Genomic DNA, 26,695 nt, shown 5'->3' with positions numbered 1-26,695 from the left:
TGACAGGTAGTGTACTTCTAAGGTGCTGATTTTAGCTGTCAAAGGCTCACTGATGAAAATATAATAGATATACTCCTGAATTACTACAGGACTTCTTCCTAGCAAAAGTTAAAGATATCCTAACAGAAATAGGTACAGAACAGAAATAGGTAATACCCGCATAAGCCCATGCCCTCTATCAGTGGGCGATCCACCGGACTTCCAGGGCGGTATTCTCTCATCTTTCCAACTCTAGACTTAGACTGCTTAGCTCATATTATGGCCAAAGTGAAATCAGGGTCACCAGAGGAGCCCTGCCCTAACAGGGTGTTCAGAATGATCCTCCATGTGATGGGGCCAGAGATGTTGTTCGTATTAAACTTGTCCCTGGTAACTGGGAAGGTTCCTCACAACTTTAAGCAAGCCAAGGTGACTCCGCTGCTGAAGAAAGCAGGGGTGGATGTCAATAATTTAAAGAATTACCAACCTATATCCAGACTTCCCTTTCAGGCTAAGGTATTAGAGCAGCATGTGCTTAGAACACTTTCGTCCTTTTTGGAGGAACATCAGCTGCTCCATGCACGGCAAGCAGGCTTTAGGGCCCACAACAGTACAGAGCTGATGATGCTCTCGTGCTCGGTGCTGAGGCTCGCAGACGACAAGAAGAAATCGTCAGCACTGATCCTATTCGATCTTTCAGCCGCGTTGGACACGGTGAACCACGCTCAGCTGTTGACCCGTGTTCGGGGGCTGGTAATTACAGGCGCCGCATATCAATGGATCGCCGCCTCCTTGAAGGATCGGTCACAAAAGGTCCAACTAGGGGAATGTGTGTCCAGGAAGTACTCCGATACCGGTGCCAGTTTTGAAGAGCTTGGGCATCAGGCTGGACACCAAGCTAACGCTGAACAATCAGGTGACCGCTGTGGTGGGGAACTGTGTGGGCCTTATGAGGCAACTCTGGAATTTTGTATCCCTGCTGTCATTTTCCACCATGCGTACCGTAGTGTTGGCACTAATTGTGTCACGACTGGACTACGGTAACGCAGTATACATAAGGCTACCTGACAAATTATCAGGGACGCTTCAGGTGGTTATGAACGATGCAGCAAGAATGATTTTCAAGCTTCTTAGAAGAGCACGTGCCACACCTCTGCTACAACAACTGCACTGGCTCTCAATCAAGCAGAGGGTTATGTTTAAGGGTCTGTGAATTGCACACAAAGCCCTGCATGGAATAGCACCCGATTAGATCAAGGACCGTTTGAAGGGCTGTGTGCCAGGACGATGCCTCCGATCATCTGAGACAAGCCTGTTGGCCTGCCCACGCTTAGATGAAGCCACCATGGGGGGAGGGGAGGGTTGAGCGTTTTCAGTGGTGATTCCTCAGCTTTGGAAAAAGCTACCAGAGAGCCTGCGCAGAGAGGCCACCCTACTTCTTTTTAGGAGGAAACTAAAGACCGCTTTGTTTACACAGGCATTTGATAAGCTACGCCCAGACCCACCGAGCATTGGGATGCGTAGCCCTGGTTTCTAGGTTTATGTTCCTTTCACAAGCGCTTAGAGAATATTGGTGATTTGGCGTTATATAAATGGCAATTAACATAACATAACATTTGGGAAGAGTGTCACAGTGCGGCTAACGTGATTCTTTTAGAGTTTGCAAGGAGGCTAACTGGTGACTGTTAAGAAGCCTTGGTGGTTAAGCGAGTGTGGTATTAGTTTAGTAGCTCTTCAATTGCAGTAGTTAAAGGCCTGTTTTTTCTGCTGCTGCGCAACATTGATTAATGCAAAAAGAACTATTGATGGACAGAATGCAGAACAATGTCATACATTCACCTCAGTACAGAGATCTGGGCCTAAATCCATCGTTTTTTTGCTCACCATGCCATTCCAGTTTGGACCCAGCCATATGCAAATCAGTCTTGACCCTGTGCCCATTGGGAACAGTCCAGCCCGAACTGCCAGGCCAGGTCCTCCCTGGACTGGAAACAAGCATCCTAGGACCGGTTTCGGGGTTTCACCCCTCTTCAGCCAGGATAGCTTGATTCCAGTGGCATGGAGAGCACGGGACTCACGTCTGAGCATACCCGTTCCACTTGGGGTGACAAATGCAAAAAGAACTATTGATGGACAGAATGCAGAACAATGTCATACATTCACCCCAGTACAGAGATCTGGGCCTAAATCTATCGTTTTTTTGCTCACCATGCCATTCCAGTTAGAAGCCAGCCATATGCAAATCAGTCTTGACCCTGTGCCCAATGGGAACAGTCCAGCCCGAACTGCCAGGCCACTCCTCCCTGGACTGGAAACAAGCATTAGTGGGAGTGATTTAAGATTGAATTGTAGGCCTTTGATAAGCAGTGCTTGAAATGTATGTAAGTTAGTGGTTATTGCAGTGACTTCTATTTTTTGTCATGTTTAACACAATTTGAAAGCCCTCCTGACAAGCAGCCAAAGATATTATGTTTTATTGCTGGAGAATGAAATCCATAATACCCTGGCAGTGTAGTTGTTCGTGTGGCCCAGGCCTCCTGTAAACATGGGATATCTCCTGTGCGGAGGTAATTAAGAACTAAGTTGTCCTCCGATTTTCTTGAGGCCTGCCACATTCCATTATATGATTTTTAGCTGAGGGCTGGAGGGAACCTACTCTGAGATATTGCTTTGTGTCTTGATTGGAGTTTACTAGGAGTACCGTTATGGGATACTTATTGTGGGTGGTGCCAGCCATTCCCTGTTTTCATTGGGAGCCAGGGAGTGCACCACTCTTTGTTCAATTGTGCACAATATTTTGTCAAGATCGCCTTGATGTTTGAGTGTGGTGGCCACTGTTTGTCCCTCGAAGTACAGTTTGCAACTTCCTTGGGTTCCCGGGCACGTATGGGTATTTCTCAGGTTGGTTTTGTTTGATAGCTATTCCCCATTCCACAAGAAGGGGCGCTTCCTTGAGCATTGCGACCTGGTGATTTTGTTGGCGCATGCCTACCATTGTTGTACCCCAGGTATCGCGTGAGAATCTTTGAAAACTCACCCAGGCGAGGTCTTCAGAGCGTATGGGAGCCAGAGGTGATACGTGTTTGAGTTAGCACTATCTCACAGGAGCCCATTCTAACCTTTGTGTGGTTTGCTTTCGATATTTTATTACTGAGTGCAAGTGAAGCACTGAGCAGGTCAATTCCCAAAGTTAAGGGCACATTTTAAATGGGTCCTGTGTGGGAAAATGTCGGTAGACTGGCTGTTTAAAAATGAGGCTGTGCTGTTAGAGACCTAACTGGGTGCCCAATGCGATCTCTGCATAGCTAGTTGTTCGGTGCAGCTCGGGTACTTGCATCCAGCCCATCCTTGCGTTTTGTCAGAGGAGGGGGTGAATATCGGATACAACTGGACAGAATTATGTTCAGCAAGGGGGGATTCCGATTTTTGTTGGTGATTTTCAATGATGCCGCTCTTTTGTTTTTTTATGGTTTCAGGGATGTGGAATTCCTATAGCCCGACACCCAGGACATATTGTTTGGGGTCAAGGGCAACAACTTCTCATGCGCATTTTGTCTTTGGGACAAGTAGGCCCAACCCCCTACAGCACAAACCCTTTGGCTGCCAGTTTACAGTACCACATTATGGATCAGGGAAGGGAATTGTCGGCTATAAGGTAATATTTGTATCCATTTGTTAATGCTGTTCAGACTTGTTTTTATGGTTCATTAAAGCAAAGCCTTTGTTATTAGGGCGAGTGCTCTAAGTAAGTGTTCTTAGATCCGACTTCACTACGGACAGTGGTTCAAGTATATAAATGTGTGCACACATTTTCAAAGTTTAGCAATATGAGGCTATGTATAATGCTCCCAGAATGCTCTCTGATAAGATGCAAATATTTACAGAAGCTTGAAAGTAAGATTGTTGATTCTTTGCTTTCAAAATAAAATGTTCAAAAAAATGCAAGTAGGAAAAAAACATTTAGCTAAAGTTCTGTGAAAGTTTAGGTACCATTTCTTTGCAGCATCATTCAGTAATATGTGTTGATGTATGCTAGTATTTCCCAAAAATATTCATATTGGAAAATAAGTGTAACCCATTTCAACAACATTATAGGAAACATAAAAATTAACGAGTATTAGCAATTACATACGTCTCAAATTGGTGGTCAGCCTTTTGGTTTTTGTCAGAGTGTGACTTGTCACCATTGTAACAAACATTGGCAAAAGTAAAAATTGTTTTGTTTGGTTTAAAAAAGCAGACAATGCCACATTAGTTCCTGGCACTGAACAAAACCACTTTGTGCCGATATGCTCCTTGTGAAAGGGCAGAATGCTGTCACTCAGTGAAGCTAGTTCATGGAGAGACAAAATGTTGATAAACACAAAAGGTCATGGTTAAAGCCAGACCTAATTTGGGACCCAATTAATTATCAAAGAAAGTCTCAAAAGTAAACCCATGTTATATGTCCTTGTGTTAAGTGCAGATATATGGCTTTCATGAATTCACAGAAGTAGGCCAAGAAATCGTACTCCTAGAAAATATTTGAACTGCATTTTAGCATGTTCAAATATACGTGTGCAGATTTGCTCATGCAAAAATCAGAGTGTTTGCAAGTTCACTTTCTCTCCAACGACTTTTTCCCCAATCCTGCCATTGCCAGTATTACATTTTCAACCTCTCTCAGTAGAGAAGAGTTGATGAAAACCCTATAACATGCCTGTTAGTAGATTTGCACAGCCACAAAATGGAATTCCAATCCCTGGAACTATTGCTAACCACTACCTTCAGCCTTAGTATGTAGATCTGCAGAAACATGGCAACATAAGGGAATTGCTAGTATTTAAACCCTACTATGATATGAGCCCTGACTATATCAGTGAGGTTATATCAGAGCTCTTTTATATGGAGATTGCTGCCATCATCTGGCGCCGCATTACATGGCAGAAAAGGGACAAGTGGATTTTGTTACAGGACAAGTAGATTTATGAAGCAACTTGCCCCATGGACAAGAAGATAGTTTATTAAATTCCACACCCCTGATGCTTGTTTTAAGCCAGGCCTTTCACCTTTTCTTCACAGTCCTGGAGAGTCATGCAGCTGGCTGTATTGAGCAGGATTCTACCTCCTTAGAGGCCCCTACTACTGACTGACCACAGTTGTGGGGACTACTGTCGATGTTTGAAGGGAGTTGATTCTGCGGGACTTTGGGATCTGATCAAAGGAGTATTGTTGGGGACTTTCAGATGTGCTTGTTGGTGTACTGTGGGGTATCCTGTCTGTTTCTTTAGCTGCCATGCTTTCATGAGTATGCGCAGGGAGCCTATTGGCCGCGAGGGAGTCGGCCTCGCATTTGACTGTGGTGATGAGCTCCATTAAGACCACCGGAAGTGTGGCTTGTTTGTCAATGATGGGTGTGCACGAACACAACCCGTCTACTGATCTGCCCTGGATTTTGGCATCAATGAGGTCCATCTTGGCACTTAGCTCTGCAAGACGATGTGCAAAGAACTGTAAAAGGTCAATCTGTAGTTCCATTTTGGAGGACTGCCACAGCAGTGATCTGGCCATTGAGTTTTGTGAGGCAAAGATAGAAGTTATCTGCAGGTCCTCCGTTTCATAAGCGTCGAGAGCAGTTTGTATTGTTGAGTCCAGTTCTCTGGGCAGCTTTGGTGTGAGCTCCAGTGTTTTTCTATTTTTGACTCTAGGCTCTGATGAACAAGTTACTTACCTTCAGTACCAATATATCTGTAAGAGACATATACTAGTTATAGATTCCTCACCTCAGAATTAACCTCAGGCGTCAGACTAGATCCGGAGAATTCTTTCTTCAGCAGTACCCCTGCACTTCGGTCGACTCCGCGTTCGTCGTTGGCGTCATGATCGCCGGATTGACATTGCGGTATCTACTTCGAGGTCGCCCCTGCGCACTGACATCAGTTCTTTACACGACATTCTACGCCAGAAGCGCAGAGGCATGCAAGACACTGACCACTGGTGCACAAAATTAGGGCCCTGAAAGGGAGTCCCTTACCCTAGAATTCAGTTTGCAGAACGGGAGGATGGGTGAGGGCGTTAAGGAATCTATAACTATCCTATGTTTCTTAGAGATACATCGTTACCGTTCATCTGAAAGAAACAGTTAGCTATAGATTCCTTTCCTTAGAATAGATACCCTAGCAATACCAACCCTGTAGGTGGGTCTGTGAACTAAGTTCACACCAGAAAGTCCTGGAGAACCGAACGGCCAAAGAAGCTGTCTCTCCGGACGTGGCTGTCCAGGCAGTAGTGTTTTGTAAACGTGTGCAGCGATGCCCACGTAGTTGCCTGACAGATGTCATTTAGGGGGACTCCTTGTCCCAAAGCAATAGAAGCTGCCGTCGCCCTGGTTGAATGGGCGCGCAGCCCCACTGGAGGCTCCTTCTTAGCAAAAGAATAGCAGGCTTTGATGCACGTAACGACCCACCTGGAGATGACCCGCTTGTGCACGGCCCGACTTTTCTTAGCACCCACGTAACAAACAAAGAGCTGGTCATCGACCCGGAATTGTTTGGTGCGGTCCAAGCAGAAGGAAAGCGCACATTTTGGATCCAGACGGTGGAGCCACTCCTCCTCTTTAGAAGGATGCGGGGGCGGGAAGAAGGTGATGGTCTGTCCTATGGGGAAAGAGGTAACCACTTTGGGGAAAAAAGAAGGCCTAGTGCGAAGGACAACCTTGTCCGGATGAACAGCCAAGAAAGGAGAAGGAGGTTTGGAGGAAAAAGCCTGAAGCTCACTCACCCAGCGAGCAGAGGAGATGGCAACCAAAAAGGCAGTTTTGAGTGTCAAAGGTCTGAGAGGACAGTAATGTAGCGACTCGAAAGGAGTGCACATATGGTAGGTCAGAACCAGGTTCAAGTCACACTGGGGCATCACGAAAAGAATGGGAAGAAACGAGTGAGTACTGCCCTTAAGGTAACGATTTGCAGTAGGGGTCTTGAAAAGAGAGGGTTGATCTGGAAGGCGAAGACAAGACGAAATGGCCGAAAGATAGCTCTTTAGAGTGCCCTGCTGGGCAAAGGAAAGAATGAAGAGGAGAACCTCTGAAAGGGGGGCAGAAATGGAATCCACAGCCTTTGCTGTGCACCATGCCACAAATGTGTTCCATCTACAGGTGTATACCGTTTTCGTGGAGGGATGCCTGGTTGCCAAAGTAACGTTACAGACTTCGGGAGGAAGGTCGAAAGCCGTCAACTGTCGCCGCTCAATCTCCATGCAAGGAGGTGGTGGCTGGACAGGTACGGGTGGAGGACCATCCCCTGCTGCTCCGACAGAAGATTCTCCCGAAGGGGCAGTCTGATCGGAGGATTGATGGCCATGTGCAAGAGCTTGGGATACCATACTCTTCGTGTCCAGTCCGGAGCCACAAGAATGACTTGGGCCCGGTCACGCTTGATCTTCTTTAGCACTCTGGGCAGAAGTGGTATAGACGGAAAGGCGTATAGAAGACCGCAACTCAACTCACTGCAATTCGTGATCCATCATGCACCGGCGGCTAAGTTCATCCGCCCTGGCGTTCAGGGACCCTGCCAGATGTTGAACCACCAGGGACATGCCCTGATGTTCCAGTCATGTGCAAAGAAGAAGAGCCTCTTGACATAGGGTCCAGGACCCCACCCCGCCCTGTTTGTTGCAGTACCACATGGCAGTGGTGTTGTCCGTGAACACCTGCACTACTCTTCCTCTGACAGAAGGAAGGAATGCCTTCAGTGCAAGACCAATCGCCCGGAGCTCCAGAAGGTTGATGGCCAGAGGCCTCTGATCTCCGCCTCTCCCATGTCGCTGCCGCACCCCAGAAGTGATGCATCTGTCACCACTGTGAACTCTGGATGGAGAAGGGAGAGGGTCCTGCCGTTGACCCAATCCTGGTCTGTTAGCCACCACTGCAATTGTTGCGCAGTGACCTTTGAGATCTGAAAGCAATCGGAAAGATTTCCCTGATGCTGTGTCCACTGGAACTTCAGGTCCCACTGCAGAGCCCGCATATGCCACCTGGCATAGTCCACCAGCAGGATGCAGGAGGCCATGAGGCCCAGTAGCCTCAGGGTCAGTCTGACCAAAACCGGAGATAGAGGCTGAAAGATCGGAATCATAGCCCAAATATCCCGGTCTCGCTGGGCGGGAGAATAAACCCGAAACTGCGCGTGTCCAGAACCGAACCACTCTGATGAAAAGGAGCTTCTGAGAGGAAATCAGGTGTGATTGATGGTGAACCCCAGTGCATGCAGGAAGTCGGCCGTAGTCTGGAGGTGGGAGATGACAGCCTAGGGCGAGCATGCCTTCAACAGCCAGTCGTCAGGATAGGGGAAGAATGGAACCCCTGATCTGCACAGATGAGCTGCGACCACCGCCATCACTTTCGTGAACACCCGAGGGGCGCTGGTAAGGCTAAAGGGGAGCACGGCAAACTGAAAGTGCTCGTGGTCTACCGTGAACCGTAGGTAACGCCTGTGGGCCGGCAGGACGGAGATGTGAAAATAAGCATCCTGCAAGTCCAACGATCCCATCCAGTCTACAGGGTTGAGGGCGGACATGATCTGAGCCAATGTCAACATTTTGAACTCCTCCTTCCGGACGAAGCGGTTGACCTTCCTGAGATCCAAGATAGGACGCAGGCCCCTATCCTTCTTGGGCACCATAAAGTAGTGGGAATAACAACAACAACCTACTTTTGTGGCAGGAACTCGCTAGATGGCTCCCTTAGCCAAGAGAGACGTAACTTCCTGGTGGAGAAGAGTTAAGTGATCCTCCGACATGCGATGGAATTGAGGTGGCATGGATGGAGGGGTAGTCTCGAAGGGGAGGGAGTAGCCCCTTCGGATTATCTGCTATACCCACTTATCTGACGTGATGTTTAGCCAGTGGGGGAGGTTATGGTGAATCCTGCCGCCCACTGGCAAATGGTGGCCCTGAAAGTTCGGACTAGGAGGGCTTGGAGGCTGCTGCAGAGCTAGGCGCTGGTGGATTGGCCCGCCCACTGGCCCCCCAAGTTCCCACGTCCCCGGCTGCGCAGAGGTTGGACAGCTGGCGCAGGCCTGTGGCTCTGGACAGAATGTGGCGGGGCACCCCCTCTGTAGCCACGAAAGGGGCGAAAAGCAGACTGTGTGGGGCGAGAGGTGGAAGCGAGGCCCAAGGACCTGGCCGTATCCCCGGAGTCCTTAAAGCACTCAAGCGCGTTGTCTGCTTGGTCGCCTAACAAGCAACGGCCATCAAAGGGCATGTCTAAAAGTGTAGCTTGGACATCACCAGGAAAGCCAGTGGACCTCAGCTTACTGACGTTGAAATTGCCTGCCCAGCGAGTCAGCAGTGTCCAGCCCACATCGTATGGCAAACTTCGCTGCATCTTTCCCTTCAGCAACTGCACGGGAGAGCACAGCCTGGGCCTCCTCCGGACACTGTGGCAGCACCTGCTTGACCTTGTCCCACACAGAATGTGAGTAATGGCCCAAGAGACATGCGGTGTTCACTGACTGCAGTCCGAAGCTGGGGGAAGAAAACATTTTCTTCACAAGATGGTCCAACTTCTTGGATTCCCTATCAGGTGCAGTGGTAGGGAATGTGCCCTTGGAAGTCGAGGCTTGGACCACCAAGCTCTCGGGGTAGGGTGTTGGGAAAGGAAATTGGGGTCGCCCGGTGCCGGGCGGTGGCGTCGGACAATTATACTATCCACAGGGGTCCCTGTGTTGGGCTTGGACCAAGTGCCCAAAAGGATATCCTTGAGGGCCTCATTGAACGGCAGCAGGGGCTCTGAAGAGGCCACCGTCGGAAGAAGCACCTCGGTCAGGAGGTTAGTCCTGACCGCCACACAAGGTTTAAGGCCTCAGCCACCCTGCGCAACACCACTGCATATGATACACCCTCCTCCGTAGCCACGGTAGGGGGAGATAGCATGCCAAGGTCTGGAGAGGTGTCCAGGCCACTGGCCTCACCCAACTTCTCTCTCCAGTCCGGTTGTTCTAATTGGTCTGCCAGAGGGTCCACAGACCCCTCCCAGTCCTTCTCACCCTCCTCTGGTAGCCACTCAGGGTGATAGGGAACATCAGGGGAGAAGAGTGGTACAGAGGTACCGGTCTGCGCCAGTACCGACGTCGGTCCGCCTCCGTGTCCACGTCGAGGGGGAGGCTGGGGTCGACGTCGGTTGGGGACACATCCAGCGTTGGAGGGGCAGAGGTGTCGCCAATGGATTTGGCGCCGGAGGTGTCGTAAGGTCGACCAGTGCAGATCCGGATCCAGGCCTGTATCTCTGGGGACCCTGCAAAGCCGGAGTCGAAGCCGCCGGCATCAAAGGCTTAGAACCCCCAGCCGAGTCCGCGGGGCCCAAAGGCGAGCCGGCAGAGTCGGGCTGCCCAGAGATGGAGTGGAGGGCTTCGTAAAAGCTACGAAGTTGGGCAGGGGTCGCTCCAGATCCTGGAAAGGGAGGGAGGCTCCGAGCCGACCCAACAGGCTCTGTGGGAGGAGCCGGATGACTACCTTTCGCATCCTGCGTCGGCCGACGGACAGGGAGAACGCGAAGAGCGACGGTGCTTCTACGCCTTCTTTTTGTGCTTGGACTTACCAGAAGATGAAGACTTCGACGAGGAGTGGTGGTGATGGCTCTGCGACTGGTCCCGCGACCTCCCTCTCGACTGGGACCTCGAGCGGCACGGAGCCAACTGCCGGGCCTCTAGAAGCTTTCGGGACTGCTCTCGCAAAGACTTCGGGGCCATGGCTCGGCAGTCGGAGCTCGACTTCGAGTCGTGGTCGCGCTCCAGACACCAGAGGAACACGAGACGGGGATCCGCCACTGACATCAGCTTGTGACAGGAGCCACAAGGCTTGAAGCCAGTCCACCGAGATGACATCCCTGTGCACCAGGAGTCGAATGACTCAAAAATATGTCGACTAAAAGTAAAAAAAAAAAGAGTCAAAAAGTTGACTCGAGGTACCTCTCTCTCCGGGTATATGCACTGGATGGCGTGGGAAAAAACAACTGACGTCAGCGTGCAGGGGTGGCGTCTAAGTAGATACCACGATGTCATTCCGGCGATGACGACGCCAACGACAAACGTGGAGTCAACCGACGCCTCCTACCGACGTGCAGGGGTACTGCTGAAAAAAAAAATCTTCGAATCCAGTCTGACGCCTGGAGGTAATTCTAAGGTGAGGATTCCATAACTAATAGTCTCTTTCAGATGAAAGGATGCAGAGAGAGTGCCCAGATTGTAATCTGTTCCAATGCACAGTTCATGTGTGTGTTTGGGCTAATTAGATCAGGTGGGGTAACCTGGAGTGCAGCAAGGCTGGTCGAATGGATTTGTGCTGCAATAACTTTCATAAATTTTGCAGGGGCATCAAAGGTGTGCGCCTTGTCGGGTGTTATTAGTCCTGGGGTTTGTTCTTAACCTGGAAATTCTGGATCAATGGGGTGGCCGTGAATATGGGGAGACTGAAGGAAAAGGTGATTGGTACTTTTTAAGTACCTACACAGCCTTGAGCAGGATCAGGACCTTCGTTTCCCTGTAGAAAGCTTGTTGACTACTAAATGCAGAGGGGTTGCTCAGACTATTGTTTAGCATCACTGCGTCTTTATTACCTGTATTGCTTAGAAAAATTAGGGGGCTTGAGCTGCCTTGGGTGGCGTCTGAAGCTTGAAAATACTGAGTGATTAGGCCTGTTGCCGTAGAGTTAGGTGATTTAGGGGATGGCCTCCCCTGACGAGGAGGCGTGCAACCCTTGTCAAATTGATGGAGGTCCGTTTAGTTCTGTGTGGTCCTTGGTGGGGGTGAGGGGCAGGGGGAACTTTTCCCAACAGTTGTCGAATTTGACTGAGTTGAATGTTTCCTTCTTTGCATTTTGCTGGAATGTTATTCCTCTGCTCCCCCCTACTACATGTACCAGGGAGGCTTGCAATGCCCTGCTGGAGTTGCCAGCTACCACATTTCTTTTGGATCCTATTAGCTTGCTGTTGAAGGTCATTATGAGTTGTGTAAGTTGTTGGAGGCACTATAGACGCTCTTAGAAGTTTGAGGTGTGACATTTGGGGAGTGAGTTTTTGCCCCCTGCAGCTGAGTACAAATAGAGCTATGTACCTAAATGTTGACAGTATATTCCTTATTTACTCCTTGGTTGAAGTAGTGGCTGGTGCATCAGATAGGGAAAGTGGGGGAGCACGCATAAAGAGACAAACCGCATCAGAACCTAGTCTGACCATCTCTGCCCCCCTCCGACTCAACTCTGCGACCACGGTGTTAGTTCTGCAACCATACCTCACGACCGTGCCATGCCGTGGTTCCCTGCAGCCTACTGCTAAGGGGCCAGTGCTGAGGTTGCCGGTTCCCGTAGGAGTTTTCTGTGGGGTTTTCTGTCCTTGTGGTTTGGAGAATTCTTCGTGCTCCGTGCAGTATCTCTTTGGTAGTGGAGTTGGCTCGGGCCTCGAGCAGCAGACCGAGTTTACTGTGCTGGTAGCTCGTGCAGATTGTGTGTCGTTCCCTGCACAGGCTTTGAGCACTTTTCTGCGTGAGCTTCACATGGGCTCAGCAGCTGGCTGATGGGCCGAAGGGAGGCCAGGACAATAAACTAGTGGTGAGCACGAGAGGAGCAGGTGCGTAATAAGGCTGTTGCAGGCTTGCAGAGTGACTGGCGAGATGGGAGCTGGTGGAAGAACGGTGCCGCTCGCTTACCTTCTGCGGCAAGCCCTGCACATCTCCGACGTCTCTGGCAGCCTTCCCTCCACTTCAGTCCTCGGCCTGTGTTCAGCCGGCCGTGGCAAGCTTCAAAACACTGTCTGCCCAGCTCCTACTCCCCCGTGAGGTCTGACTCCGCATCTGACATCAGGTTAGAAGATTCATTTAGTGAAAGGTATTTTGCAATAAGTTGGAAAATGCTCTCTATACAGTCTGAAGGAGATGAATTATGTTGTGGTTTGCTGAGGAAGCAGATTGCTGAAGCAGCAATAAAAGAGCTGTGCTCACGTCTCCTTCCTTCTTTTGTCAAACTTCACAAGTTGGAAACATAGGTTTGCTTATAGATGAGCAGAACACGATTTGTTTTAAATTTCACAACCTAACCAGAAGAGGGGATTCCAGGAAGCATAGTAACAGTTTTGTGGCTTAACGATGCACCTTATCAGTGGTGTTAATGCAAATAATAAATGAAAGTAACCTTAGATGTTAATTTTGTACTGTCTGAATGAACAAGGCTCTAAAAACATTGGGATAACAAAAAGATTTGGTTAAGTTGAATGTAAGGAACAAATATTGATTAAAAGGAAAGGAAAATGTTACTTACCCTATAAACAACTGTTTGTGGCATATAGTCCTGTAGATTCACATACTGTGCATACTCCTGCCAGTTGGTGTTGTGCTCAGACGTGTACAACTTGTTTTTGTTCGAAGAAGTCTTTTGAGTGTTTAGCAAAAGTGTGAGAGGTGGACCAATTAGCTGCTTTACAGATGTCAGCTAGTGGTATATTCCGCAAGAAAGACAAAGAAACCCCTTTTTTGTGAGTGGAATGGGGTCTGGAACAGGCAGGGAGGGACATTTTTGCATTAGCATAACAAATATGAAAACACTTGACAAGCCAATGAGCAATCCCTGCTTTGGAAATAGCATGCCCTTTGTGTGGCTTGGAGCAGGACACCAAGGGTTATTGTGTCTTACGGAAAGGTTTTGTTCTATTCACCTAATACATTAACTTCCTTTTGACATCCAGGGTATGCACGGCGTGTTCTGCTACAGACTATAAAGTGGAAAGAACACTGGCAACCCAATAGTTTGATAAAGATGAACACTGGAAATCACCATGGGGAGAAAATTTGGGGTTGGTTCAACCCTATCTGGAAGAAAGGCTCCTCTAAGTTTAGGGCGTGTAACACAACGACTCGCCTAAGGGAAGTAATGGCTTCAAGGAAGGATACCTTCCATTAAAGGAACCGAAGCGGGTATGAGTAAAGGGGTTCAAAAGGTGGGCCCGTAAGCCTAGTAAAGACGATGTTGAGATTCGACACCGAAGGCCTTAATGACTGGTACCCTGAAGAATGAAGTGTGCTGCCTATTCTGTAAGTAAGCAGCCAAATGTAACTGAATGGAGGTGAAGGTAAGGCATGACTGATGAAGGTGACTAAGGTAATAGACAAAGATTTGTACCGACGAAGTGAGAGGATTGATTTGCTTTGGGAGGCAATAGTGTACAAACACTTACATTTGGCTGCATAACTTCACGAACAATGGACAAACCTTCCTCAAATAGTTTGAGATAAACAAACTCTATGACCATAGGAGCCAGATCGAAAGATTGAACTGCTGAGGATTGGGGTGCCAGAGAGTTCCCTGGTCTTGCGTGAGAAGGTCTGTTGGGGCGCTTCTCATGAGGAACGAAAGAGAGTTCCAGTAGAGTGTAGTATCAAGGCTGACGCGCCCAGGTTGGGGCAACTAGAAAAGATAATGGATATCTGCTTCAACCTGCGAACTACAACAGTAGTAGCAGGAAAGGTGGAAAAGCATAGGTACACATCCTTGACCAATTCATACATAGTGCATTGCCCTTGGACTGCAGGTGTGGTAACCTGGCAGCGAAATTTGGACATTTTGCGTTTGGAGAGGTGGCAAACAGGTCTTTGTGAGGAAGCCCCCTCCGCCGGAAGTAAATGAGTAGGCTCTGGGGGTGAACTCCCACTTGTGGTCTTGTTGATACATCCTGCTGAGCAGGTTGGTCAAGTTGTTGTCCAGACCCGGAATGTACTGTATGACTAACTGCACCTTGAGATGTATTGCCTACCTCCAGGTGCTCTGGCGTCAACGGTTGGGCCATGGTGCTGTCCGTGTGGACTTAAAACTACCTTGTTGTGAATGAGTGGAAGGAATGCTCAAAGAGCAAACTGAATAGCTAGCAATTCCAGGTGGTTGATGTGTAGGGCCTGGTGCACGGATGACCACAAGCCCTGAGGCGTCTATGATGATGGTCTCCTTCAGAACTAGGTATAGAAAGGGCTGACCCTGTAACAGGTTTTTGGTATTCCATCACTGCAGAGAGTGATGTGTACGGCCCCAAATCAACACTAGATCTTCCCACAGACCCTATGCTGGAGACCACTGTGCCGCTAGGCACTGCTGTAAGGGATGCATGTGTAACCTTGCATGAGGAACTATTGCACTGAAGGACACCATCAAGCCTAACAAATGCATTACTGTTCTGACCGTTACCCGACGATCTGGCTGAATAAGAGGTAGCAATTTTTGCAAAGCCTGGCCTCTGGCCAGGCTTTGATATGCCGTACCCACCCTTGAGTCTAAGGTAGCCTGAGGAAGGTTTGTACTTTAGGGGCTGAAGGGGTGATTTGGCTGTATCCAGCGTAAAGCTCGGCTTGTGAAGAGGGTCTATGGTTGTTTGTGTGTCCGCCAGACATTGTTGCTGCGTGGCACTCTTAATCAGCTAGTCGCCGAGTAAGGGAACACAAATATGCCTCCCCGCCTGAGGTGAGAGGCTACCACAGCTAGACAGACCTTTTCCATGGGTGAGGTGGCTGGGAATAAAAAAGTAGGTATCCTCCAAGTTGAGGGGGGTCATGAAGTCTCCTTATGGCAACATGGAGATTACATCCGGACGTTTGACCATGTGGACAAGTTCAGACAGGATGTACCTGTTGAGAAGCCGGAGGTGGAGTATAGGCCTGAGGGACCCATCTTTCTTAGAAATGAGGAAGTACAGGGAGTATACCCCTCAGCTGCTATGTAGTGGTGGCGCCACCTGTTTGGCCCCTTTGGCAAGTAGTGTGTGCATCTCTTCTCGGAGCAGGTGTTTGTGTTCTCTGAACAACTTGTGTGCGCGTGGGGGGATGCTGGGTGGTGTTTGGGGGAGTTCTAAACAGGACCTTTCCTGTATGATGTCTAGAACCCAGCAATCAGAGGTAATTGCCTCTCAGTGAGGCAGAAACTACTACAACCTGCCCCGGAGAGGTGTTAGATGACTGGGGGTAGGCGGAGACCGTCACTGTTTTGGGGCAGTGGCTCCATTAGGAGCTGCCCCTTTGCCTCTACCCTTGCCATTGCTCCCTCATACTCTCCTCTGTAGTAAATCCGTGTAGTGGCCTTCTGGTGTATGTGGTGAAAGCCTCATTTTTGGCAACTGTTTTGACTGCACCGCTGTACTGTGGGCAGCGAAAGGTGCCACAGGCAGTGGGAGTCTGTATTGCACCCGTGGCTTTAGTTGTATCAGTGTCCTTATTGATCTTTTCGAGCATCATGTCGACCTGAAGGCCAAAAAGATACTTACAATCAAAGAGCACATTAAGAAGGTGGTGTTGTACCTCCACTTTAAAACCGGAGAGCTGTAGCCATGCATGGCGGCGGCGAAGGAGACTAAAATTAATGAAGAGCAACTTCGTCCACGGCATCCAGAGCACACCGGATGTTGGTGTTGGAGATCATTTTCTCCTCCGCAACCAACTCATGCCCCTACTTGTGGTATTGCTCTGGGAGATGTTAGATAAGATCCTCCATCTGGTCCTGGTGAGTGTGATCATACCGGCAGACAAAGGGTTGGCAATGCACCACAGTGAAGCAGATTGCGCTGCCACACCCTTGCCAGCAGCATCTATTTTCTTGCTATTTTCTTGCTTTCCCAGTCTGCAGGGGTGCCAAATGGACCACTTGAGAATTGGGAGGTAGCTGCCCTCTGATGTCAGGGGACGGGGAGTTTGAGGGAGAAGCCTTAAACGTCTTGTCAACTCGGTGTGTGACGACTCTAGTTTTTACAGGCTCTTTGAAGATATCCCCAACATGGGCAATTACTGGAGGGACCTCTGCGTGGAAGAGAGGGGTTGTAGCAGGAAATCATCCTCCTCAGGCTGGAGATAGAGGTCAACCTTATGGAAATCAAGTGTCCTGTGAAGAACCTAGTGTTAGGAGATTGTATCGTCAGAAGGAGAGGGTTTAGTGGGGTATAAATCTGGGTCGGTGTTCCCTGAGGGATCCGCCTGATAATCATCCCAAAGGTTAGGAGCCTGAGGGTCGTAAGGGGGACTGCCCCCGTTTCCTGAATATTGCGATCCCTGTGGTGAGTGTGGATGAGAGTCCTCAGGCAGCGAGGGGGAGGTCGGACTATGCAGGGATGGAGGAGGTAGAGAAGGAGGAGGTGGAAGGGGAGCAGGCCTGGAAGGGCCAGGCAGCAGTGGAGAGGTGCCTCTTTGATGGCACCACAACTTTTTGGGCAATGGCTCTGGTGGAGGGCCTTCTCGAATGTTAGTCTCCTCTTAGACAGGGTCCTGCCCATGCCCAGCTGAATGTGGATCCTCTGTTGGCCAGCTTCTAAACGTTCCTGGAGTCTCTGCAGGATGGGCTGATCAGCCTCCTCCGACGATGGCCTGGATGGAGCCAAAGAGGGTCGGCATCGAGAATGCCCAAAGGGAGGTTTCAGACCCAAAGCATTCAGAATGAGTCCGGGCTGGCGAGGCGGACTTTGGCACCGATGGTTCTGAGGGCATCCGGTCTGGATCAGTAGTTTGGTGCCGACTATGACCATGAGCCATTGGTGTCCCAGAGCCATCGGATGAAGCACAAGAGCTTGGCGCTAGTGCCTCAGAAGGACAGGTAGTAGTATTACTCACTACGGTCCTCAGCAATATGCACTGGGCTGATGGGGGCCCTTTGACTTCAACACTGAACTTAGAGGCAGTCTCCTCCTAACAAGAACCCCTTTTCGATTTTGGCGCCAGACATGCCCGGTTGCTGCATAACTTCCTCCTCGCAATCGATGAAGATGTCCGGAGTGTCCTTCTCTCTTCGGAGCTGCGTCATTGAAGCCGTGGCAATGCGACGCTGCCTACGGTTCCGTAGGATGTTCTTACTACAGAAAGACAGACTCACTGCACAGGAGTCTTCTAGGTGGTCAGGAGAGAGACAAAGGTTACAAACTTCATGCAAGGCTGTCCTGGTATATTTGGCAGGACCGAAAGGTACCCATGGCGGTTTAGGAGGGGAGGGATGGAAGCAGGTCCTTGCCAGGGGTTGGACACCCCACAATGAGTTGGGTCCAGGGCCTGGCTGAAAGCCAACCTCAGAATCGAGGTACCAGCACCCAATTCAGTGGTAGCGAGGTCCCCAGTGAAGTACCATGGTATCGGTACCAATGCACTGAAAAACACCTTAAATAAAAAAAAAATGAGAAGAGACTAGTCAAAGACCAGACCCTGCAGCTAGTAACCACTGAACAAAACTGTAGGTCATGTACAGTGGGGGTTGGGTGCTTGCAGTGGGTTATCCACCATGCCAAATCAATACTGCTCAAGGCTGAGCGCCATGGTCAGCGGGAGTTTGGACTGTCACTGGGGTTTTTGCACAGAGTCTGGACATGTGACCGGCCCCCGATGTGCATGGACAAACACCTTTTGCAGTGGAGGGGCGTGGGGGTTGTGAGCTTGAGTGGGGTTGGGTCTAGGGCCTGGCAGGAGACCAAGGTTTTCCTCCAACCCCCCTGTCGGCAGCAGTGGGGTTGGCAACAGGTTGCCCAAGGTGGTTGGGCATATTCTCTGTTGTTAATATCATTCAAAAACCACAGAAATTCTCAGAACACGTTGTTGCTAGGCATAGAAATACTATCTAGGCTAATGTTTCAAAAAGCACACTGAAATTCACTGAAAAAAACAAGGGACAAAGACATTATAGTTGGGTGTTCAAATGAGATAAGAACTAATGTTTTTTTTTTTTTAATTACTGAAATTCGGCAGTAATAACTTAGTGAACTATCATTTGTCCCTCCGTCATGCACTGCTTGTGATCTCACATTTCACATTACTCATTACATGTTAAATGATATCACTGATGATATCTCAAATCATTCGGATCAAAAAGTGTTATCTTACCTCCTTATCACCAAGTGTTTCAAGCAGCAGAAGCAATATTGTTTTAAAGTGCTCATCCCATACTCCAAAAGAATCTTCACGACTAAACTTGAGGAGCTCACAAAGTGCTGCCTTTCGTTCCTCCACCCTTTCATTGTGATTCGACAACTCCTTGAGTAGCTCTGAAATAAGCTCAGAATGATCCAAAGAAACATCTGAAAGAAAATATATGTAGATATAAATATGTCAGCTATTTTGGAGGTACCACGTATAGCAGAATCAAACACCCAGTTCTAAAACACAACCAGAGCTGCAGTGCATTTTTTACAGTTGGCACTGGAGAGGGTTGTAAGAAATTAATATAGTATTCACTGACTTTTACACAACAACAATTACAGGATGTTTTTTATGGTTCAAATCTTTTTAAGGACATTTTACATAACGCATACCCTTACCTACATCCGAAAGCCAGTGAAGCGATTTATTTGAGGTGTGGGGGCATTAAGGGTGGGTAAAGAGAATTGGGACAAGCAGAGGGGGGGAGAGGCCAGTCCATGCACACACCCTACTACGCACACCTATCATTTGAGAGAAAAGACTTGAAAGGAGAGGCCAGCCACTCCCCATACACTCTACTACGCATACCTGTTATCTGAGAGGTGTGAAAGGAGAGGCCAGTTCCTCTCCACTCACCACTACACACACACTGGATATCTGAGAGAGCGGTGGAAAAGGAAAGGCCAGTCAATCCACACACCGTACTATGCACACCCGCCATCTGAAAGAGATGTCTAAAAGGAGAAGCTAATCGCTCCCCATAAACGCTACTGCGCACACCCGTCATCTGATAGTGAGAGTAGAGACTGAACTTGAAAAGGGGTTGGTTGCATCTTTTCGTCCCTTCCCTTATGTACTCCAACATTGAGCCATACTTGCTAAGGGTGCCGAGACATCATAGCTATCTCCTGATAAGGTTCAGGCTTGGCCTGGCCCAATTCTTGGTAGATTACCTCTCAAACGAGTATAATGCGAAAAAACCTGCCACCTTGCGACTCTATTGCTCCTCAATCGCAACTTCACGTTCTTCTTTTGTGGCCTATACCGGGATCAGAGATCTCAATTTTTAACTCCTCTCTTAAAGTTACTTAATTTTAAACAGTGTAAACCAGCCATGTTTTATCTTCAAATGCGCTAATTGATCAATTCTGTTCTATGGTGTTCCGTCATTTTAATCATTTTTCTCTTTAACCGCTGTCCCAATCGGACCTAGGGGAGTTGTATAGAATCAAATAGTGTTTCACATTTTTTTACCACAAGGAGGCCTTTTTGCTGGTGCCTCACTCGTACCACAGTTAGCGCTTTAGTCTCCACGCTACGCCATGGCCCTCTATAAAATGGCCGGGGAGCAGACGCGTGCATTGGGCCGGCCAAAACCACGCTTGTCTGGGCCTATCCACGTCCAACATGATGGGACTTGTCTATTCAGCACAGGAACTGCTGACGTTGCGTCAGGCCTCTCTCCCCCAAGTGCAATATTCTTAAGATAGGGGAGGGCCCTCTTGACTGCCAGCACTGCATGATTTCCCTTACCTCTTCCATTAGGAGCAATGAACACAATAGAGAGCTTCAAAACGAAGTAAGCGGGGGCTGCTCCCACCTAACAGGGAAATCCAATAGTAACACACTCCGATATGAACGTTCATGCCACAAGGAATATGTATTCTACAATATCAATTTTCGCTCCCTCCCCAGACACCAAGCCCATATTTTTAACCTTTTGACAGATAGTCAGCCGGATGTTGTTTTTTAAAAGAAACCTGGCTACAGGAAAGTTCAGCCCCTGATGTAGTTGCGGCTTTTCCGCCTATCTACACTATTATTAGAAAAAAACAAGCAGATAAAAACAGGTGGAGGCATAGCTGTGATCTATAAAACCTCATTTGAATGTAAAATATAAGATTTCACAGCTCTGGACTGCGAAGCCTTACTGTTTAGAATTAAGCTTACGCTCAAATTTACATTCCCTGGTATACTGCTGTACCCCCCCCCCCCCCCCCCCCCGGCCCATCGGGGCCATGGGCTCTCTCCTTCCCAAACCTAGCAGCCCCTCACACCTTGAAGGCTGGTAATTTTACAATACTAGGAGACCTGAATCTTCACCTAGATGACCCTAAATGCATCAAAAGCTCATCACTTATGGCTGACTTAGGAGTGATGAATTTGAGATTGTGTAAATCTGATCCCTCACGTAGCCGGTCACCTGCTAGACCCTATTTTTTCAAATCTGCCAGACCTCAGTAGCCTCCCTGCCCTTCCTCTATCTTGGTATGATCTCTTTGCAGTACCTTTCACACTGAAAGTGATGTCTCCCCCGCCGTCGATTTATTTGGCGCCGGAACAGTAAATCAGAAGATGGGCTAAGCCTAATGTCCCAAACTTCAATAAGCTTCTAGTCGACAATACACCTGATCTCCAACAAATTTCTATTAAAGATCACAATTGTATCCATAACTGGATGCTAGAAGCAGTAGAAACATCCGACCCAGCCACTCCGTCCAATTACCGCCCTATCTCGCTGCTCCACAACTTTTCAAACATTTTGGAGAAGCATATTAATGGCCAGTTGACCTCTTTTGCTGAATCTTAAGACTTCCTTCACACCTCACTATCGGGTTTTAGAACTGGCTTCTCCACTGAGTCCACTCTACTAGGGGTGACGGAAATGCTAAGGCACCAGTTAGATGGTGGTGAAACGGCTGCACTCATTCTGCTGGATCTCAGCGCTGCTTTCGACACAGTGCTACACCACATTCTGGTGAGAGCTTTACAGTCGCTGGGTTTGGGGGGAAAGGCCTTGGAATGGCTCTGTTCCTTTCTTCAGAACCGAACCTTCCAGGTCTTCTCAGCATCTGCAAGCTCTAACTCTCATCCTTCCCCATATGGAGTCACACAGGGCTCAGTACTGAGCCCAGTGGTATTTAATATACATGTCCGGCCCTTAGCTGAGGTTGCTGAAGATGCCGGATTGTCCCTTTTTTCATATGCTGACGACACGCAGATCATTTTCTCCCTTTCTTCATCTAAGGTACTCGGACCCTCAGTCCTTTAGTCAGGACTAAGTAAAGTGGCGTCCTGGTTGCAAAGCAACCTGCTCAAATTAAACAGGGACAATATAGGGAAGAGGTGTGGCGCCGCAGCCAGGGCGACTGACTCCGGAATCTGGGGATCACGGTTCGTTCCCCGGAGCCGGCGACAGATTAGCCCAGCACCATGTGACTCTGGGCAATAGCTTGCTTAATCTTCTCGAGGGCCCCCAGCGCCTAGAGACTCTTACGGGCGATTGTTCGCGCTTTACAAATGTGGATTATTATTATTATTATTGAAATTATAATATTAGGCAATAGGCACAACCTTTGGGGACCGCAACATTGGCCCCCAAAACTGGGAGCACGCCTACGAAGGTGAACCATGTTCGGAATATGGGTTACATCGTAAATGAACATTAGTCAATGAAACAACAAGTAGCCAAGGTGTTGTCCACCTGTTTCACAGTCTTGAAATGGCTAAAGAAGATTCTATGACTGATTTCCCTTTAAGCACAGAGAACTGTAGTCCATGCCCTGGTCACTTCTAGACTGGAGTACTGTAATGTTTTATACCTGGGAACCCACAAAGTGACGATCCAGAGGCTTCAGTTGGTGCAAAATGCAGCAGCTAGACTTCTTTGTCGTTTGTCTACGTTCTCTTCTGTCTCGGGATCCTATGAAACTGACACTGGCCGATGGAGGGGAAACGGGTGAAATTTAAAGCTCTGTGCTATATGTTTAAAGTTAAAACAGATGTGACCCCGTAATATCTTCAAGATCTGGTTCAACGTTAACAGTCCTCCCGCCCCCTGCGCTCCGCCCAGCAGACCAGGTTTGTTGTTCCACAAATCCGACTTATTTGTATGAGAGGCAGGTCTTTTTCCTACATAGGACTGACCCTATGGAATTCTTTACCACCCTACCTGCAAGATGAAACCACGCTCAGTGCCTTCCACAAGTGTTTAAAAACCTGGCTGTTCTAACTTCTAACTCTAGCTCTATCACTTACTTCTTTTCCCTCCCTTCCTCCTCGGCGCCGGGAAGCCCCTTGGGGTAGCTGCGCGCCCTACAAATTCAATAATGATAATATGGTGTACAATTATCTTGCTGCTGTGGTAAAAGCTAAAAAGAGAGTGGACAAGTAAATATGTCTTGATCATGTTTGTCTCTCTTGTTCCTTTTTATATTCTTACTGATCAAATTTTAATAATTTTAAATTGCATTTTATATTTATGATTGTCAGGGGACTAAGTATTTGATTCAATGAGGGGGCGTGGCCAAGCAACATGGCTGACAGACGTGAGCCGCAGAGCTCCTGGCTATCCCACATCGCAATCCTTAATTTATCCTTTGCCCAAATATTGCGGGGGTGCTTCCTGAAAGCCTGTAAAAGTGGTTATTGGCGCTACAGCAACCCTTACTGCTGGTATACCTATGCAGGTACTGGAGGTCCAGATTGGGCCTGTTCGAGGGAGCAGCCCCGGTCTATCCGGAGGAGCAACTCGCATTATCGAGCCATTCCCACACCACTGCGATGAGCCACAGGCTGCAAGGGGTGCCTAGGTCTCCAAGTGGCTATAGTTCTCTGAGTCTCTCTATTAGTGACGGAGGCCCTGGTCAGGCCAGTCGAAAAGGGAGCCGAGAGCTGTCCCAGAGGAGCGGCCTGTATAGGGGGACTTCCTCGCAACACTGAGGTGTGACGCTGGCTGCGGTGGGTGACCAGACCTTGCTGCAGGTAGCACCGAGCCAGCACTCACCTCCCTCCTACGGCGGCTCCAAGGGCTGGTGGTGGGGGGAGCAACAGGCTGGCTTCATTGGGCCACGCCACACAGGCTTGCCCCCGTTGGAGAAGGAGATCGGGCCTGACTGTCACCGGACACGCCTGCAGGCCTGCTGTGGTATTTGTTTGCCTCCTTCGAGCCCCTGGAACGAAGTGTAGCGTTCCTCATAGAGCCCCCGGTAAGTGAGGGATGTCGTGGGGCTCCGTAACGGTGACAAGCATACAGGTGATGGGCCCCCCTTGCAGTCCCTGGTGTAATGACAGTGATGGAGCGCTAAGCAGCCGGGCGTGTGAGAAGCCCGTAAGCCCTGATTCGAAAAAGACAGCATTACGCAGGAGACACCAGCCAGTGAGATAGACGCTGGCACTATCCGTGGCGCTTGTGCAAAGCGGGAGCGCCCATTGCAATGAATAGCTTAATTGGCCGGCCGGCGTCACATGAAGTAACAGGTAAATAACCCTGGGTGTGGGACAATACCTTTGGCCACGAATTGCTCATACTTTCAGCACTCTCACTGGCAGGACCAGGCCTCACCTAAGCAGCTGCCGAGCTGTGGGCTTGCGATTAGGCCAGGCCGTTACAGGAGTCCAAGATACCACGCCTGGATTGGATGAGAACCACAATTCACTACAATTCGGGGGGAAGGAGGGGGGGGGGTTAGGGGAGGAAGGAAACAGTTTATTCAGTACACGAGTGGCAGAATTCAGAGCAGGTCGGCCCCACATTCGCGGAGTGATACAGGGGCTCCCTCTGAGGGCACTTGCCCTGGCAGGCCGCGGGGCCTCCATAGTTCAGCAGGAAGCCCTGGGAAAAGACTGAGCTCCACACTCTCATTCAGACAATACAATCACACAACCCCACAGACTCGCGCTGCAGTGGGGACAGGAGATTACAGAACAGCCCCCCACGACGGGAGCCCAGAGCCATTCCGAGCTGAGCTCCTTGCAGCCATCCATGCCTCCCACACGGCACCTGAAAACAAGATTAAGGCAATCTCTATAGATGTGAATCTTCTACGCCCCGCCCTATGCAAAGTTGCAGACAAAATACAGACAGCAGAGAGGAATATTATTGAACTCCAGGGGGAAGTGGCGGCATTGAAAGAAAAGGTTGCCCGAATGACTACATCTACACGGACCTGGAGCGGATGACGCAGAGGGCAGCTCACATCAGAGCAATATTTGCGTGTTGGGATTCCCTGAAAAAGTCAAGGACACAACACCGGAATTATTTTTGGAAACATGGGTGCGCACGGAATTGCAACCACAGGGTCTCTCACAACTATTCGTATTGGAGAGAGCCCATAGGGTCCTGGCCCTGCTGCCGCCAGCGGGTGCTCCTACTCGGGACCTAATCGCCAAAATCCTTAACTATAGGGACAGTGACTGTATACTGCGCCCAGGCTGGGAAAAGTCCGCCATTCAGTTTGGTAACAGCCGCATCTCCATATATCCAGACTACACAAAACAAGTGCATGAGAAGCGCAAATTCTTCAAATCAATTAACCTCCACTCATCAAACCTGCAATACATGCTGTTGTACCCGGCCTGGTTAAAAGTACTGTTCCAGGGGAAGTATTATTTCTTTGACCAACCGGAAAAGGTCTGGGACAGGTTGGAAATGAGACGTCGTACCTGCACCTCGGTCTGGCCCTAGCAGCAGAGGATCTAGGTGTACCCACACCATAGGGGGGAGTTGGGTGCAGCAGCAGTGCATCATCCAGAAACCCCAACACGGAGCCCCTTGGGCCGCACAGGGCCATGATCAGGGACGACAGCACCATGCACATACAGAACTCTCCAGGAAGTGAGCTTGGGGCTGCAGCAGACACTCGCGTGATGAATCTAGCCTCAGCGGGAGGATTGGTGGACATGTAGTTAGACTTTGTACCTGATACCGTGGCAGTGGAGGCTCCACCAATTGAGAGTTTTGTTCGAAGGCAGTCTGGACATATGAGGAATCACATGGGATGGGAGAGATAACACAAAAGGGTTCCAAGTGTAATGCAAAGTACCTACAGGTTCTTGACCTGGAACGTAAGGGCTCTGGGCTCGTAAAATAAGCGGTATAGGGTGCTCTCATTTCTCAAGAGGCACAGGATTAGTGTTGCACTCTTACAGAAAACACACTATAATGATGCAGGTGCAACACGGTTGGAGAAGAAGTGGCGAGGTGAAATATATTGTTTTGTATTGTAATTGCATTTATATAGAGCTTACTACCCCTGATGAGGTGTTGGAAGCGCTATGCGCAGGGCAGCACGCTGCTCCAGGACCCAAGGTTAATGGTTAGTTTGGTGTTATTGGCTGTTTGTTATTTATTGAGATTAGTCTTGTGCACTCAAAGTAGACTCTTCCATGCAGTCATTTCAGTTATTTATGGTGGACTTAAGTATTAGCGGCTGGTCGCAATCATTAGTCGGGGGAAGCTCAAATATATGGTTGGTGTGATTAATTCAGGAGTTAAGAGGAGATTAGGTATTGTTAGGTTGCATTGGTATAACTTTCAGCAGAGGGAGGAAAGATGGTGATCTTGTAAATGAGTCATGTGAGATTTGCTGAAATAGAGACTAGTCAAAGGTGCATGTTTCAGAGTAGGTTGTGCTCAGACAGAGGAAGCATGCAGAGGATGGAAGGGAAGGAGAGGGATATTTGAAAGAGAGAAGAACAAGCATTGGCATAGCCAATAGGTCTCGCCTTTGGGACCTTATAAGTATTTAGATATGCAGCACAATATCCTTGATGCAGCAAGATTAACTGTTGCATGGTTAAACACTTATAAGGACTCAAAGGCGAGACCTATTGGCTATGCCAATGCTTTTTTTGTTGCTTTTGCAGTGGAGGGATCATAGTGCTATTGCCATTCATATAACCTCATGGCGCTGGAGAACCAGAAATTGGGTAGGTGGAAAATAAATGACACCACTGGAAAAAGGGATTAAAAAAAATAAGGAAGCAGTTGCTGTAAAGGGTTGGGGATAATGCATGACGGGAGAGTGTGTGATACCAGAGCAGGA

General features: G+C 48.9%; 1 protein-coding gene across 38 annotated transcripts in view; it reads right to left on the bottom strand.

Moving 5' to 3' along the window:
• The window catches only part of CLASP2 (cytoplasmic linker associated protein 2), a 1,832,463-nt gene that overhangs the window by 90,422 nt on the left and 1,715,346 nt on the right, over positions 1-26,695 (bottom strand). For all 38 annotated transcript variants that reach the window (XM_085607571.1, XM_085607579.1, XM_085607573.1 and 35 more), the window contains one exon: positions 18,834-19,027. In XM_085607571.1, coding sequence (XP_085463697.1) covers positions 18,834-19,027 — 194 coding nt within the window. The remainder of the gene's footprint in view (positions 1-18,833; positions 19,028-26,695) is intronic.

Source organism: Triturus cristatus, chromosome 5_2 (genome assembly GCF_964204655.1).
Source record: "Triturus cristatus chromosome 5_2, aTriCri1.1, whole genome shotgun sequence".
In the NCBI taxonomy this organism is placed as follows: domain Eukaryota; kingdom Metazoa; phylum Chordata; class Amphibia; order Caudata; family Salamandridae; genus Triturus; species Triturus cristatus.
This window is presented reverse-complemented; position numbering and strand designations above follow the sequence as displayed.